The sequence below is a fragment of the Anabrus simplex genome, chromosome 7, assembly GCF_040414725.1.
Source record: "Anabrus simplex isolate iqAnaSimp1 chromosome 7, ASM4041472v1, whole genome shotgun sequence".
Lineage (NCBI taxonomy): Eukaryota > Metazoa > Arthropoda > Insecta > Orthoptera > Tettigoniidae > Anabrus > Anabrus simplex.
Genome location: NC_090271.1, coordinates 172,528,269 through 172,545,906, shown reverse-complemented (window position 1 = coordinate 172,545,906; position 17,638 = coordinate 172,528,269). Strand labels below are relative to the sequence as shown.

Genomic DNA, 17,638 nt, shown 5'->3' with positions numbered 1-17,638 from the left:
CTCTCATTAGAACCTCATGTTTTCTCCTGCAGTCTTCATCAAACCATCCATTCATTTGGTTCTTTTTTCCCCTCTACCCTTCTCCTTTCTTCCCCACCTTCCATACAGGGAGTTCTATTAATTCTAGCACCCTATCCATATCATTCCCTTCTGCCACCCTTTCAATTCCTACCCTTAATATATCTCCCTCCTCTTTCAAATTCCATCTCAATTTCTCTTTCGCATTATCATCCCATACATACTTCCATCCTCCATTCCTATATCTCTCCCTACTTTCCTCCATTTTTCCCTTCTCATCAGCAACCAAAGTTCTCAATTTTATTTTGATAGGCATATGTTCCGTTAACCCACATTCTAACACATCAAAACTTATTATTCTCCTTAACACTATATCTGAGCTTATTCCTATATCCACTACACTCCCTCTATTTGTTGTAATATACGTCAAATCTCGTACACTATCCCCCTTCATCCACCCATTTAAAATTAATAAATGTTCTATAGAACATAACTCTAATAACCTTTCTCCATTACTATTTACACCATTATTCTTACTCTTTCTTTGCAGCCCCCTGCCTACTTTTACTTCTTTCCCATACACTGGTACCTTATTGCTCACTCTCGCATTCCAATCTCCCCAATAAAATCATCCCATCTTCTACATACAGCCCTTTAATTGTGTTTATTTCTTCAATCACTTCATCAAAGAAATGTTTATATGCATAAACTGAATTGCTCGGATGGTTATAAAGCAGGGCCAGACAAATTGCTTCCGCTGCCTCCTTCCCCATTTTTACTCTCAGCCACACTACCCCCTCTATCCAACTCTGTAACATCTCCACCCATTCAGCCACCTCATTTCTTATTAGAACTACTATGCCCCCTGGGTTTTGGCCTCTCTTCCCTATTTTTTTCCTTAACACGTTAACTACTCTATAACCGTCCCATGTAATTTCAACCCCTTTCCCTAACCACGTCTCCACTAGAGCAATTATCTCAAAATCTTTCACTAAATCCACAATTTCCCTATTCCCTAATTTCCCCATCAACCCCTCAATATTCAGCACCCCTATCACCATCTCTAGTTATTTATTTCCTCCCCCTCCTTCGCTATACTTCTGCATTTCACCACTTTCCCACTTACTTCTTGTAATTCTTCCTTGTGGCTCCTTCCCATCCCTCTCCCCTTCACACCTTTTCTTCTCCTGCCATCCTTCCCCTTTTCCATACCAAAGCCTTTTGTTCCTTCCCATAGTTCTTTTAAACTTAATGATTTCCCCTTATTCAACGCCTGATTTCTCTCCAAGTTTCTTTCTGCAGTTCTCTTATTCGGGGACGTTGAGTCATTACCCTGACTCCTTTTCCCTCCCATCACCTCTTCGCTACCTATACTCACTTCACTTCGGTCTAGTGTCCTATTTGTTGATTCACTCATTCCTGGGTTGTTCTGAGTCACCAAGGTCTCTGCTATCTCTGCCACCTGACCGCTGACACTGCAGTCCCATCTTCTCTCTTTCTTCTCCCCACTGATGTCTCCCTGCCCTCGATTTCTGCAACTCATTTCCTCCTTACATTTTTCCATCCTCAGCAGTTCCTCCTGTGCCCAAGATCAGGACCAATTTCTGCCTGAAGTCAACAGACACCTCCCCACTATCTTGGCTCGCAATCCCTGTACTCTAGCCCGCCACATATGCTGCTTAAAGATATCCAACCGCATCCTGTCTTCTTTCTCTGTCTTAGCCTTCAAATAAATGTTCGATCCTTTCAAATTTCCAGCATTCCTCAGAATTATATCAGCCATCAGGGTTGAAATTAATCTTAACTTCACTGGCCTATGTCCTTTGTTCCTTCCTACTCTGTATATATCATCTGTATCCACTTCCGAGAAGTTTATCTTCATTTTATTTGACACTATATCCACCACTTTCAATACTAACTCCACTTTTGATTCTGTTCCTTCCTCTGGTACACCATACACAAACACATTTTTTCTTGCTGATTCATTCCTCGCTAGCCTTACTTCCCTCTTCATTGCTGTCAACTCCTCTTCCAGTACCAACACCTTCTTTTTCAAGCTCCCTACCTCATCTTCTATCTCCGCTAACTTGTCATTTACTCCTCCAATTTCTTCTTTTATACAATTTTTTAAGGCCTTCATCTCCTTCATTTGGGTTGCCTGGCGTTCCTGCATCATTTCCTTTATTTCTTCTCCTTTGCTCGCTTCATTCACCACTCTCTTCATCTCTTCAAGTTCCTCCCAACTGAACGGTCCGTGATTTAGACCCGGGTTCTTTTCTATACCTCCTACCACCAGCAACGTCACAATAACCGTCGCACACAACATAATCTCCGACAGTCCTTTATGACCACTAATTTCTCTCCCTCTCTCTGCTCCACCTTTCTTCCAACACCACCTTGCACCATGCCATCTTCCAATTCTTAGTCTATATTGCTGTAGCGTAACTCCCATCTTGCTCTCCTCAGCTCACTCAACGTCCGCACTTCCCGATGTCTCGCTCGTGACTGAGAATGTAATAACAATGTAGGCTAGCATTTAAATGTGTTGGGCAGGTTAGGTTGTGGCATGAGATATTGTATTTACATTCTGAAACTTTGTTTAAATTGCCTATGTTAGAATTGAAAAGAAGTAAGGGTATTAATACTTGTTCTGTATGCATCAGGGGACACTAAGTAACAGGCAGTACCTGTCTTGTGAGTGTAAGAAAAACCACTTGATGTTGTGCTCACTGAAATTAGTCCACCATCACTTGGGAAAGCTCAATGTGTTGTGACTATGATTGATGAATACTGCAGATATAATGTGGCTGTGTGTGTGTGTGTGAAAAATAAGGATGATGTGTTGGAGGCATTTCACAGGTATCAGGCAAAGGTAGAAAAGTTACATGATGTAGGAATTAATGTAGTGCAATCTGACAATGGTACAGAGTACACATGTAGCGGGTTTCAAGCACAATTGCAAAAATGGGGTATTACTCATAGGAGGTCTGTACCATACACTCCACAAAAATATGGTCTATTTAAGAAATAGGTGCCTATCCTCAGAATACATTTTCAGATACCATATGAACTGTGGTTCAGTAGGAAGTTGGATGAGGAAGAAATAGGTAGATTGAAAGTATTTGGATGTCAGGCATGCTGTGAGAGTAGACAGCAGGAAGTTAGATCCCAGAGCAGAGTCATGCGTTATGATAGGGTATGAGGCAGGTACTAAAGATGGATATAGCTTTTGGAGCCTCGAAAGGAAAAAACTAACAGCGAGGAAAAGTGTGGTATTTGAGGAGCAGATATTTCCCTTTATGGTGAAAGGTCCTGGAATTATTATTATAGAAAAGATAAATGTACCAAAGGCAGAGGGTAGTGAAACATACTTGAGTTAGACACAGGGGAGGATGGAGAGGAAACATTGGCTGTTGAGTCAACAACCGGGGAGGAACAACTAGATGTTGAGTCTATAGCAATACAAGAGCCAGGGAATAATCTGAGAAGGTCAATAAGACAGAGGAAAGGAAAGGCTTGTGCAGATTGTAAGGCAGTGATGGAAGTTAGACATGGGAGTGAGGAGGCTATGTCAAGCCAAGAGTCTGATAACTGGATGGAAGCCATGAATGTGGAGATCAATGGGATGAGAAAGAAGGATGTTTGGGAAATTGTAAAATGACTGGATAATATCAATGTAATTAGTATTAAGTGGGTGTTTTCATTGAAATATGACAGTGAGGGTAACATTCAGAAATATAAAGCCAAATTGGTTGCGCAAGGTTTTATGAGACAGATGAACCTTAGTTATGATGAAACATTTAGTCCTGTTATAAAGAGGAAAACAATGAGACTGTTGATAGGCTTTGCAGTACATAAAGGTTGGACTGTAGAACATCCAGATGTAATGCTTACTTAACCCATTCACATACCATTTAACTGAAATTATTTTTGCCTTGGTGTACCATTTATTTTCATTACTTTACATGATATTATCACCGACACTGAAAAGGCATGCTTTACAGCAACGTAATGAAAGGAAATATCCAAACTACTGTCAGATGTACTTTGTGAAGTCTTTTTGAGTATGGTACGTCATAAAAGAGTCATATTCGTGTATCGCCACCTAGCACCGGTGGCATTCAAATGAAGATTCCTTCCTCAGACCCCGTGTCACACAGACTTTGCATCTCCGTGATGGGATGACCTTCTTCGTTGTTGGGGGTATTTTGGTCGGAAAGTGTCCCCAGTACCTCTCTTGAAGTCTCATTGGTGTATACCCAGGGCGTGGGTGCCTTATTTTGGATAGTCAGGCAAGGTCACACTTGCCAACAGCTGTTCGGCCAAATTGATCCGGAAGGTGGTAAAGCCTACTCGCTTCTTTTCAGGGTTGAGGAGGGGATGATTGATGATGGAATTCGGAAGTGTCATGTCTATCATGTAGAAGTATATTTTTTGTATCCTTTTACATACTTCCTCATCAAGGAGTCTCTGGTCATGGGAATCAACACCACCCTTTCCCCAGTTGTAGTCAACAACAAGATTGGTTTTGAACGTCTTTTTTCTGTCATACATTACCACTTCAAGGTAATCTGGCCTTTATTTCATCCACAGATACAGGAAACCAGTGTTCCTTTCCAAATGACATTACCCTATTTATATCCTCGGCAGCCGATACAAGACATTTACTTGCATAAGCATTTACCTCATGGGTTAGATGTCCCCGAAAAGTCTTCTGTTAGAAATTCGTTCACAACTTGTAGTTCGTTCGGGCATTGTCCTAGGTGCCTTTGTAAAATACTATTTCACCACTTGCAATGCATGAATGATACTCTGTAGTATTACTTACGTGCTCCCAGTTCCATTCCTTATCATGTAAAACATTATTAGAAGCCGCTGGTGCGGCATCAGTTGTAGGCCTAAAATTCAGTGACATATTTGACGGCAAAACAGCACTTTGTTCACCGCTACCAGCGCTAAAGTTTCTATCACACGAACTACTTTCATTACTTTACATATCCACTAAATTCTTTGTCGCTTATTTCTATATCAATGTCATTCTCTTCTAAAAATTCCCATATAATCGCTTCGTCACTCAACACGTAGGCAGCCATGATTTCGCTTACGATGAGGTTGCTAAGATACTGGTTATTCTTTCCGCGAAATAACTGCACAGACGTGTTTATCGAATACATCAATGGAATAAAACAGCGATTCCATCTGTCAAGAGGTTACCTTACTAATATCAAATCCTTTCACAAAGGAAACCGGCTTGGAGCGGGTCCGGAAATAAACACTACGCGCGGACGGAGAGATCCGTCTTTGTACGGGAGTGCAGTCGAGAGCCAGGACGGAGAGATCCGTCAAAGTACGTCAAGTGGTTAAATAGTGAAATCACTTTACTGTATTCATGGAACAACCAGAATTGTTCATAGAAAACGATGTCCAAAATTATGTATGTAAATTAAAGAAAAGTATATATGGACTACCGAATTCGAGTAAAGACTGGAATGCTTGTGTTGATGCTATAATAAGAAGGCTAGATTTGAAGAGATGTGTCAAAGAACCATGTGTGTATGTAAAGGAGAGTTGTATCATTGGTTTGTATGTTGACGATATAATTGTAATAGTTAACAAAGAGGTTACCGGGCGAGTTGGCCATGCGCGTAGAGGCGCGCGGCTGTGAGCTTGCATCCGGGAGATAGTAGGTTCGAATCCCACTATCGGCAGCCCTGAAGATGGTTTTCCGTGGTTTCCCATTTTCACACCAGGCAAATGCTGGGGCTGTACCTTAATTAAGGCCACGGCCGCTTCCTTCCAACTCCTAGGCCTTTCCTATCCCATCGTCGCCATAAGACCTATCTGTGTCGGTGCGACATAAAGCCCCTAGCCAAAAAAAAACAAAGAGGTTGTTAAGATGATAAAAATAAGGTTGGCAGATGAGTTAGAGATTAAAGATCTAGGGAAAGCGACAGACTTACTGTCAATAAAAATAGAACAGACAAAACAGACAAATAGCAAGAAACAGAGTTGTATTGCTAGATCTACCATGGATGCTGAATACATGGCAATGGCAGAGGTATCTCGGGAAGTAACTTGAATGAAAGATTTGCTATCAGGGCTAGGGCTGGAAAGGTTTATGGATACACCTTGTAAATTTTTTGCTGACCATGCAGCAGCAATTAAATTAAACAAAAATTGAGTCAAAAGTCTGTCAACAGATAAACTACTTGCTGATTTTTTCGGTGAGTGACTGTAAACTGAGTAAGACTATTTTGCCAAGAGGGTATACAGCAACTGAAAACACTGAGCAGGAATTTGATTGTACCATCTATTGCTATATTTGTCAAGTAATACTAGACCTGACATTGCGTTTGTGATAAGTAAAGTTAGCCAAAATTGTCAAAAACCTAAGATTAGAGATTGGAAAGAGGTGAAGCATATCATGAGATATGTGTGTGATACTAGAGATTTAAAGTTATGTTTTAAAAATTGTGTAGAGTCCATACAAGTATTCTGTGATGTGGATTGGGGAGGAGATACTGAGTCAAGAAGATCAGTGAGTGGGTACGTAACCACATTGGCAGGGGGAGCAGTGTCTTGGTATAGCAAGAAACAGAGTTGTATTGCTAGATCTACTATGGATGCTGAATACATGACAATGGCAGAGGTATCTCGGGAAGTAACTTGAATGAAAGATTTGGTATCAGAGCTAGGGCCGGAAAGGTTTATGGATAGACCTTGTAAAGTTTTTGCTGACAATCCATCAGCAATTAAATTAAGCAAAAACAATAATGTGAGTGAAAGGTCAAAACATATTGACATCATGTATGTAGAGAACTAGTGGAAAAGGGATTCATTGAGTTTTTATATATAGCATCAGAGAGAAATGCTGCAGACTTGTTTACAAAGAATTTATCAAGCAACAAGCTTAAGAGTTTCTGTAGGCTTATAGGATTGCAATGAAGAGATAACTGATTGAAGTGTAGTTTTTTTTTTTTTTTTTTTTTTTTTTAGAAAAGTGGGGAGTGTTGGAATGTTGTGATTTTCTCATAAAAATAAATATCATACATATATATCATGTGTCAGTTGTAAGATATCTACATTAAGGTTATGTGGTGGTAACTAAGGTGTATTATTCCTTGAAGAAATTGAGTCGATTGGTTTATCTTGTTTTTTGTTTTTTTTAATTCTTTGAACTGCTAGCTATGTGTGTGATTGGCAGTTGTGTGGCAACAGTTCGCAATAAAAGATGTGTGTGATGTAGCTGGTGTTTTTATTGTAAAATTTGCTTGCCTAAACTGGTGTTATGATCTAAAATGAAGAGAGAGATCAACAATTACAGTAAGCTAGTCCCATCCTAAAAGGTCAAGCATTAATAAAATTTACAAAGTACAAATAAGTTAACACATTTTAAAACAGGCTTGCCTTGTAAAGGGGAAAGAACATGTGGAGCAAGTAAAGAATTACCACATTTCATGGTAAATCCATAGATTAAAGAAAAGATGGAAAAATCCTATATCCGAAAGAATTAGAGCAAAGTTAGAGAAGGAAGCTTACCCTAATGAATCAGGGAAGCTAGCAGCAGAGCGTAGCAACACTGAAGTCATGTCTCATCTACATCAGATCCAACAAGTAAATGATGCCATGGTAAGCCACATCCCTGGGAAGGAAACCAACAAATCAGCAAATTTTTAGCAACCAATGAGCGTGCAGAATTTTTAAACCATCTCCATCTCCAACCCATGATATTTAAACCTAACCTTTGACAATAATCTGCAATGTTAGAATTTCTTTCCAGAAATATCTGGAAAGAGCATCACCAGAAATTTGCAGTAGGAACATTTGCACATGTCCTACAGTATGTTCCACAAGTATGTTTCACTACTGAACCACATGTCTGTAAAAAATAAATGGCACAAAAGGTACTGCTGTGTGCTGTATTCAGTAACTAAAATTTAGAAAGCAGAGCTGTATTGTTGTAGAGGCTCTGATTTTTTGGTTTGTTTCTTTTTTTGTAAAAAGTTGGGAACTCTTTGGTCCAAGGTGATGCAAAACTTTTGTTGATATGTTTAGTACTACTGTGCATAAGGCATTGGACTAGAGATATCCAAAGTCCCAACCTTTCTTTTAGATATACTCTCAGTTTATAAATTGCTACTAAATATATAAATAAAATGTTTAAAGTATAATTTCACAGAGAGATCTGTCTTATACATGAAATACATTAAAAATTATTTACAATGATGAGCAATTGAATTAAAGATAGCTGTCATTTTGAAGGAATGGTGCTGTAGTTTGCCCTGCGAATGTAACAGCAGAAGCCATTTCTCTTTAGTTTCGACTTAATTAATCTATAACTGAGGTTCCTCAGTCTAACGAAAACTTACTCAGGATAATTTAAATTTAGGAAATACCTGAAAAAGATACCATTAAATAAGAGATTATACCTGAAAAAGATATTCTTTTTTGAGTATAATTTGTTACTGTATGCTAGTTAATGTTTTATTTTACCTTGAAATAGTTTTTTTGACAGACTAAAGTACCTAATAGTTACAGATGTAATAGTATAGTGCGACACTTGAATGTGATGTAGCCAGACCTCATACAGGCCTCAACTAGAGGGGAAAATATTCTAGGGGTGGCGCTGACAAAACCAGATGAGCTCTGCAGATAAACTGAAGTGATAGATGGTATAAGTGATCATGAAACTGTCTTTGTCGTAGTTAAAAATAAATACATATGTTAGAAAGGAATGTCATAAAGGGTGCACTATTAGGCAATACTATACGGCTGATAAGAGGAGAATGGGGAATTTTTTAAAAGCAATTATGATGGACAACAGGCAATGGTATGATGATACACAGGGTTTAAAGTCAGGTTGTTAGTTCATTAATAGGAAATGGCCTTTCAGTTTTAATTACTGTGTTGATGGGGTGAAAGTTCCTTGGGGATCACTGTAAGTACCTAGGTATTAAGAAAAGACTAGGTAAATAACAGATAAGGAATCTGCCACCTGGGCGACAGCCCTAATTGCAGATCATTGGTGACTGAAGTTGGAGTAGGCACATATTATTACAGCTAAACATACTGTACTCCCATTAACACCACAATAACACTGATTATCCAATATTTAGATAACAAACTGTTGTAACAGATAAAACAACATGGTTAACAGTCCCTGTTGGAGTGATTTGAAGACACAAAAGTATTTGTAACAATCATTGAAAGATTTTCCTAGCTATTAAACATAAACAATGATAACCACTTCTTTCTATGCTCATACATAATCATAATGAAAAGGAATAATTAACTTGTAGCCTATAATACTTGCTAATACTATTGCTTGAGGTTATGTCAATTGAATGTTTCAGAATTTGAATCGTAACCAACTGGGTTGTAGTGCCATGTTTCCATTAGTGATCCCAGATCCTTATGTTACTGAAATCTTGTTGGAGGATGAAGATGAGTTTCTCATCATAGCGAATAAGAGGTAAGAAAATAAAACTATTACTTATTTTTCCTCTGTTGCAGTCTCCTCATAGAACTATCATGGAGCAATTTCTCCTAGTCTGCACTTTCTCTACCAGAGTTGCCATATTTTGAATGTCAAATCATTGATCTGTTATTAGAGCTGCTGTCCAGGTGGCAGATTCCTCATCAATTGTTTGCTTAGTGTGTTAAATGTTTTCAAAGGACTAGAAAATTTATCATACATTTCCCTTGATAAATTATTGTATTCAAATTTCATATTTCTTGGCCTATAAATGAATATTTGCCACAATTTGTCATCTTGAATAACAAATTTATCTTCATATTATGATCTGTCCTACTTTTAAAAGCTTCACTCAAGTTTATTTGTCCATTAATGTCATTCCACCCCATCTCTCCACTGACAGCTCAGAACATACTGGTTAGTTGAGCAGCTCATCTCCATTCCCCCAATTCTTCCCAGCCATTGTACTCCCTCCCTACGAATGTATTTATGACAGCCATCACTTCGTTGCCTTCCTTTATTTTCCTTCTTCTATGTTGCTCTGGTACAAGCATCGTGTAGTCCCTCATTCTGTAAACTGACGGCAACTCACTTCTGTAGTAAAGTCATCTACAGTATTTATTTGTTGTGTGTGTGTGTTTAGGCTTTAAATCAGTGCGTACATGTCTTGTGTTGAATGAAAGTTATGCGATAAGCCCTACATGTGTGATTTCTTTCTTTAATATTAATACTGTGATCTTTTGTAGAGTCATTTACAGTATTTAATCGTTGTCAGTTTTCTAGCCTTTGTATCAGTGCATACTTGCCTTGTGTTGAGTGAGTGTTATGTGGTTAATTATCCTTTGTGTGTGATTTCTTTCTTTTAACATTAATACAGTGATTTATTTGTGTTATGGCTGAGAACATTCATAAAAATAAGCAGGGAGACACATGTCGATATCTGATTCAGAATGAGAGGGGCCTTCAGCCTGCAGCAGCAAGAAACTAACGTTCAATGAGTAACAGGAACTGTTTGTCTAATGGCAGATATTTAGCATATTGCATAGTATTTGTGTGTTCTATTATTTTTGTCCTGTACAGAAGTTGTTACTGAAGATTTTGGAGTTGAGGTGTGCAACAATACATTATGGCATGACTTGTACTGATAAAAAAATTTACCATGTGTTTTATATGTGCTTGCTTTTGTTATTTAGCTGTTCTTTCTTAAGTGCAATTTAATTTTACCACTGTTTTTGTCACAACTGCATTTAATTTTTACTATTGTTTTTGTGAAGCGATACGACAGGACAGTAGTACCCAGCGTTACCTGAGGAAATTCATCATCATCATCATCATCATCTTCCTTCCAAGTATTGGGCCATGTGTCCCGTTACGGTCTTGCATTTTTATTTTTGCAAGACTTGAAAGCAATCAAATGTCCTTCCGACGGGCTGCTAGTCTGAAGGAAGGGGAAATTCATTAAATGCAATTAAATGCAACCTTCACCCCTCGAGCCCATAAACATTATTATTCGTCTATTTTTTCACTTCAGTGCTGATATTTTGTATTTGTTATAGTTTACCCCTCACTCTGTACAAAACAAAAATAGTTCCTGTAAACCCCCAGTCCTCTTCAGTTCATAAAAATAATTTTTAACCTAGTTTCTTCCCATTTTTACCTTGCACTTAAATACTGAGTTTTACAAATTTATGTGCCGCAGTTTTCCTTTGATGCTGTTGAGGAGAGTTGTTCGATATGGCAATCCTGTTGTCATAAGAGCAGTACTGTTTTCTTAGCATGGATTGAGCTATAGAAAAGAGCAACAGCACTTGACAACAAATTAAATTGGACCAATCGACAGGAAATCTGCCAACTGGGCAACAACCCTAAATCCACTATCAAACATCTGATGTCATATATTTGCACTGTAAATTGAGACATACCAGATTGTTTACTTTATTATTGGTTATATGTGAGCATATGTTTTTTCCAATTGGATCTTGGTTGAAGATGACCCAGTGTACATGGGGTCGAAACTACTGCAGTCCCAATTATGTAGGACACTATACAAGCTAATGGTATTGAATAGGTGGACCCTTCTCTACCATTTGATAGTAATCAATTGTCAATAGGATCATAATTAAATTCATAACTTATAAACCCTAAATCCAAGTTGGTTGGTCGGTCGGTTGATATAATGTACCTTCAACTTAAAATAAAATTATTGTATTTATTCATTCCACTTAATACAGCAGTAAATGCAATCAATCAAGAAATATTTTCCTAGAACTTTATAAAATACTAGCAAATGTACCCGTGCTTCGCTACGGTATTCTGCATTGTATACGAATATTGAAGTAAATACTGTACATACAGTAAATAAGATTGTTTTAAAATAGCATGTCTCTTAGCGTTATCCGAGAAACAGCATGGAGAGGTCCCCATACATTGTTTCCAATGTAAAGTGCTTGTTACGGATTTGTGATGATAACGACAGGTTCACTTACCTATTGCCATTCACAATCGAGTTGGGAAGTTTACATTATAATTGCAGGCCCCATTGCCTACTGCGCGGTCACAATCAATTTGGGGAGTTTCCATTACAATGGCAGTCCCCCTTTCCTACTTCCAGACATATTACAAATTGAGGAGTTTTTATTATAATGGCAGGAAACTTCCCTACAACCAGTCAAAATTGAGTTGCGCAGTTATCATTATAATGAGAGGCCCCTTTTCCAACTGCCAGCCAGCTTACTGCCAGTCACACCAAGTTGTTGAGTTTCCATCAAAATAGCAGGCCAGTATGCCTAATGCCAGTCACATTTTAGATGGGTACATCTGTTTAAAACTGCGGGAACGCTTGCCTACAGCCAAACACAATCGGGTAAGGGGAGTTTTGAACAAAACTACATGCTCCCTTGCCTTCTGCAAGTCAAATCGAGAAGTGAATTATTCATTACAATGGTAGGCCTGCCTTATTAATGCCAGTTACACAGGAATTGGAGAAGGACCCCATTCCTACTGCCAGTCAAAGTCGGTGTGGGGAGTGCTGATTACAATAGCAGACACACCCCTTCTTGATCGCTACAAGACGACATCAGTGAATATTTATAGATCAACATACGAAAGTATATGCATGCTTAAAATATTGCAGACCTTCATTTACAGATTGACTGCTGCAAAACAGACGTCATATCGACAAAGGATTGTACCATAAGACGTCAAATTTAGCGGCCTAAATGGCTGGTCGTATGATATCTGATCTATTCATGGGTCCGATTGAGTTAGAAACGTTGAATAGGGTAAAATGTTTGTAAGATTATCTCACATTGCATTACTTTTCAGATAATTATGTGACAGCTACATACATAGCATTTGGCTCACATATGGCTACTGGGTGGGCCAATTTTCGTGTAGGGTTTGATGATTCTATCTTTCTTATAAGTGATTGAAAGTATGAATTATGCATGTGAAAAGTCCAAATTTACTTAACGTCGAGAAATAGACAAAAATCAAACGTAAAAGGGATACAGATACAACAAAAAGTCATACGACCAAGGTTGTAGATCACTCCAAATTGAATGGAGATTGTGCATTCCCTTATGTGATAGGACTTTGCAAAGATCTGCACCATCATTAAAATTGCCTCCATATTTCGATATTCTTCGGGGAAAAAGTGAAAAATTTAAAGCTCTTGGAAATGTTCTGTCCGTTACAGGCTAAAACATATAATTTTCTGTTTTCTTGTTCGTCTGGCAGATTATGCCGCAATGTGGATTTTGGGCGAGGAGGGTTAAAATTAGGACTTTCAGGAAAGTAAACCAAAAAATTATGCAGATGGTTGTTATTATTACCCCTTAAACGCGTAGCTGTGCGAAAATTTCACCAAAATAGTCAATGTACAGGCACACAGTCGTTAGGATTTTACTTATATAGATAGATAAGGAATCTGCTCCACGTACAACACCTTTTGGTCTATGTCTGCTGGACTTACCCTGCAAAACCGACCATTCATGATATCTCCCTTATTAATCTTTCTGTCGAAAAAATACACATGAAAAAAGTTTTAGAAATGGATTTCTAATAAATTTGGTCGATTTCCAGTTGGGTTGGTCACGTATCCTATATATTGTGGAAGAGTAAATTCACCATTTCGGTTCCCTATAAACCGCCAGTCCATTCCAGGAACAGTAAATGTTATTGACCTTTAAGATCTACCTTTGGAAAGGTGGATGCTAAATATAAAGTTTGGTTCAAATATCTTCAATAGTTTTCAAGTTGTAAGAAATATGCTCAAGTCCGGTTAATGATACCTCCCTTATAAATCCTCTTACCGAAATGATGCACATGAGAAAAAAGGTGACAGATAGAATCATAAAATTTGGCTATCACGTTGCCACTGGTCATGCTAATGTGCGTGCCGAATGTCATGATTCTATCTTTCCTATAGGTGTGCCAAATTAATGTTAACATATACGTGTGAAAGTACAAAATTAACTTGAAATCGAGAAATACAGCTCTATTTAACGTATAAGGAATAGAGATACGATAAAAAGTTATAGGACCAAAGTTGTAGATCTCTCCAAAATGAAACACGATTGTGCTTTCTGATTTGTGATAAGACTTACAGATTAGCCACCAATTATCCCAAAATGAAGGTGTGCACCATCGTTAAAATTACATCCATATTTCGATATTTTCCGGGGCCGAAAGTTATACATTTGCATAGCTTAGAATATTTCCTCAAAGGAAAGAGTGGCAAGCTTTCGGGATTAGCACTCGCATACATACGGTGTAATTAAGGAAGAAAATAATTCAATAAAGAAAGTTGAAATTAATAGAAAATGGATTAAAAACTGAGGACAGCCGGATGACGACAAATATGTAAATACCAAGTGAATGTATTAGAAAATCAAATGCTCCTCAATTATGCTGGTGTGAGTTATGGATAAAAGAAAGAGGTAACAGAGGAGAAATTTAGGCGCAGGCATTCTTAGGTCAACAGATAAGATGGCCAATGGTGTTATTACTTAAGCTATTCGAGGACGGTTATAAACTCCAACGATATTCCGCCAATATCTCGCAAAATGGCCGATTGTCTCAAATATTGTAATAATATTTGAGACATACGTCATCTTCAATACGGAACCAAAATGAGAATAGTTACTTGTAAAATGGCCGATTGACGCCCTCTCTTGCCTTCTACCCAAGGAACAACCATGAATTTAAAGGTATGATGAGGAAAATGGCAATACGTTACTTCCTTGCTGGCAAGCAATCAGAGACGTTGCCATGGTAACCTGTAGGTTCGTTGTCGGTCTGTCGGTCACACACGCAGACGATGATACCCGCAGAAAATAGTAAATTTCTCCGTCATTTGAATAGTAAGGTAAATTATGAACATAACCAAAGTTGTTTATAATGAAGAGACGTTTCACATACGGTCCACAGAGTTTACAGAAAATCAATAGTATAAGAGAAATCAAAGATTTTAAAATGAAATGCATATAGAAACCTTCCTCGGGGTGAATATACTCCAGATATGAAGTTTGGTTGAAATCTATCCAGCCGTTTTGCCATGATAGTGGAACAAACAAACAAACAAACAGACAAACAGACACGAAAAGTAAAAACCACCGATTCGGTCTTGAGTTGACCTAAAATGGATAAATATCTGAAAAATTGGCAAAACAAACAAAATTACAGACAGCGGACCCCCTACAACTTTATTTATAAGATATCTTATGAGCTTACATTTTTGATAAAACAATCAATAATTATATTTGAGTGTGTGTTACAGGACTAATATATGGAGATATGAATACTGAAATTATTTTCAATATGTTTTCAGGTTCTGGGAGGTGGTCAGTATTGAGGAGGCGGTAGAAGAGGCTCGTCATATGGGCAATCCCATCCTTGCTGCTAAGAAACTACAAGACTTAGCTCAGAGCTATGGCAGTGAAGAGAACTTGAGTATCATGGTGATTCGTTTCAGTAACCTTGGCTCAGATATGGACTTACTCATGAGAGAGCTGCGCAACACAATCCGTAAGAACAAGCAGCATCATGTTCTTCCACTAGATGATAGTGGAGCAAGCTGCTGCCAAGACAGTGGTCAGTGCTCATGTCATGTTATCTCAGCTGGTGGGGATGGGTTTTATAATAACAGACCAGTTGGGAATGAAAATATTCTCAATGGAGGACAGTACAAGCCAATGACAATAAGAAATTACAGTTGCCCACAGAGACAAATTAACTCAAATAATGGGAATATTCCTGATGCAGATCGATCTTCTCCGAGTGGTCAGAGTGATCAAGCAAGCGGTGATTATACAGGTAAAAAGTATGTTGCAACAATCAGAAGTACTTCCAGTCAGCATTCTTCCAAGTGGGAAACTAGTTCAAATAATAAGACCATTGCCTTTGCAAAACCTAATGGCCAACCTACTACAAGACAACACCATCAGTCCGTATTAATGCATGAAAATGGTACTAAGAAGATGTCTGCTGTGGTTCCTGGTGCACTAGAAAGAAGAAGTTATAGAGACAGTAAACGAAGTAGTGGTGGTGTTCTAAAGGCAATTCGTGCAAAATTAGATGGCTATAGTAATGGTCATTTGGCTGATGCTGAAGAAGAAGAGACTGGTTCAGATCGTTCAGGAACACAACTATCAGAAGAGCAATTCAAGTGTTGGGAGTACATGTTAGAGCAGAATACTCAGATGTTGTTTGACAAGGAGTTGGATACACTGTCACGCGGATTTACAAGGGGAGGTTTGGTGCGACCGGTAAGCACTACTACTATGTCAGAACCGTTAGATCCCGCATGGTCCAGACCACAATCGGCATCACTCAGGCAACGTGGAAAGGCTTTATCTCGAAGTAGCCCCCAATTAGCCGAGATCTCAACACCTGCCCCGTTTCTTTCACGTCATTTTGGAAGTGCACGCTCTTTCAATCCAGTAACGAGATCCATGCGCTTTGGTTCGGGTCGTCAGTTTCTTAATGGAGGCCCCAATGCTGCATATTTTGGTAGCCTTCAGAGGTTAATGCCTTATAACTTAGAATACAACTTCAGTGTAATTCAGGAGAGGGGGAATAATCAAGATTCTCTGGAACAAGATGGTCGAATGCAACAGTACTGGGGAGTTGCTACCACTGAGCTTTAAGAATGAAGTTGTTATTTGAAGCATTATCCTGTGTTGGCATAGGGTCTGCTATTCAAAATCTGGAACACCACTTCACATGATCACATGAATCTTCCGAGTAGAGGTCGATGATTTTCATGTCCCATTGACAGTGTGTCCGATCAATGCTATTTTTGTCTACTGCAGGAACATAGGCTGTTTACTTTTAAGTGGTGAGAAATGCTAGCAACAGTGTTCAATCAAGTGTGAACTACATAACTGAACCCCTACAGCCTCATCTATCACCTCTTATCATTCATAAACACACAATACCCAGTCTACTATCCTATAATGTTGTTGCCTTGCATTGAGCAGACAGACACCTGGTGTCCAGTGGATCAACATGTGTAAAAAGAACTCAGCAGATTTAAAATTCTGGTTAGCACTCAGTTCCATATGACTTTAGAAAGGAAGTTATAGTTAAACCTTCTGCAGTCTAAAATCATGCTATGCATGACACGTGTTAAAAGAGGTATGTTTCATTTTGTAATGTTTTCTCTGTAGTAATACTATTTCCAACCCATTAGTTTAAGGCGTAAATTAATGGATTTATAGCCTCTTTACAGATGAGATAGCATGATTGTATTTGCTAAAAATGTATATCATTAGATCAATTCTCGCTCATTGTGCCACGTAAACATAAATCGCTTCCTCCAAGCACAGGAGACTACAAGATGAAATATCAAAGGAACTGTGTGACAATATTGTTGAATTTAACAATTAAAGAGTACATTTGAATTTCAGAAATTCTGTCTAAAGTGCATGGGATTGCAAAGGGTTAATAATCTCCTGTATAAGGTATGTTCAAATGAAACATAGACTGCCTCTGTAGCAGACTTTTCATGGTAGTGCTGTGGTATAGCATGTATCATGGTTTCTGAAAGGATACAGCTAATGGTGGTGAACTACATAGGGTACATGTTGTAAGATTATGAGAATGTTTGTATATAGCTTCAAAGTAGAAAAGGACTAGGGCAAT

At 38.4% G+C, this 17,638-nt stretch overlaps 1 protein-coding gene across 1 annotated transcript in view; it reads left to right on the top strand.

Annotated features, from left to right (window-relative positions):
* The window catches only part of Phlpp (PH domain leucine-rich repeat protein phosphatase), a 317,236-nt gene extending 300,595 nt beyond the window's left edge, over nucleotides 1-16,641 (top strand). The window contains exons 18-19 of the mRNA XM_068228737.1: nucleotides 9,372-9,490; nucleotides 15,324-16,641. Coding sequence (XP_068084838.1) covers nucleotides 9,372-9,490; nucleotides 15,324-16,641 — 1,437 coding nt within the window. The remainder of the gene's footprint in view (nucleotides 1-9,371; nucleotides 9,491-15,323) is intronic.
* The last annotated feature ends 997 nt before the right edge of the window (nucleotides 16,642-17,638 follow it).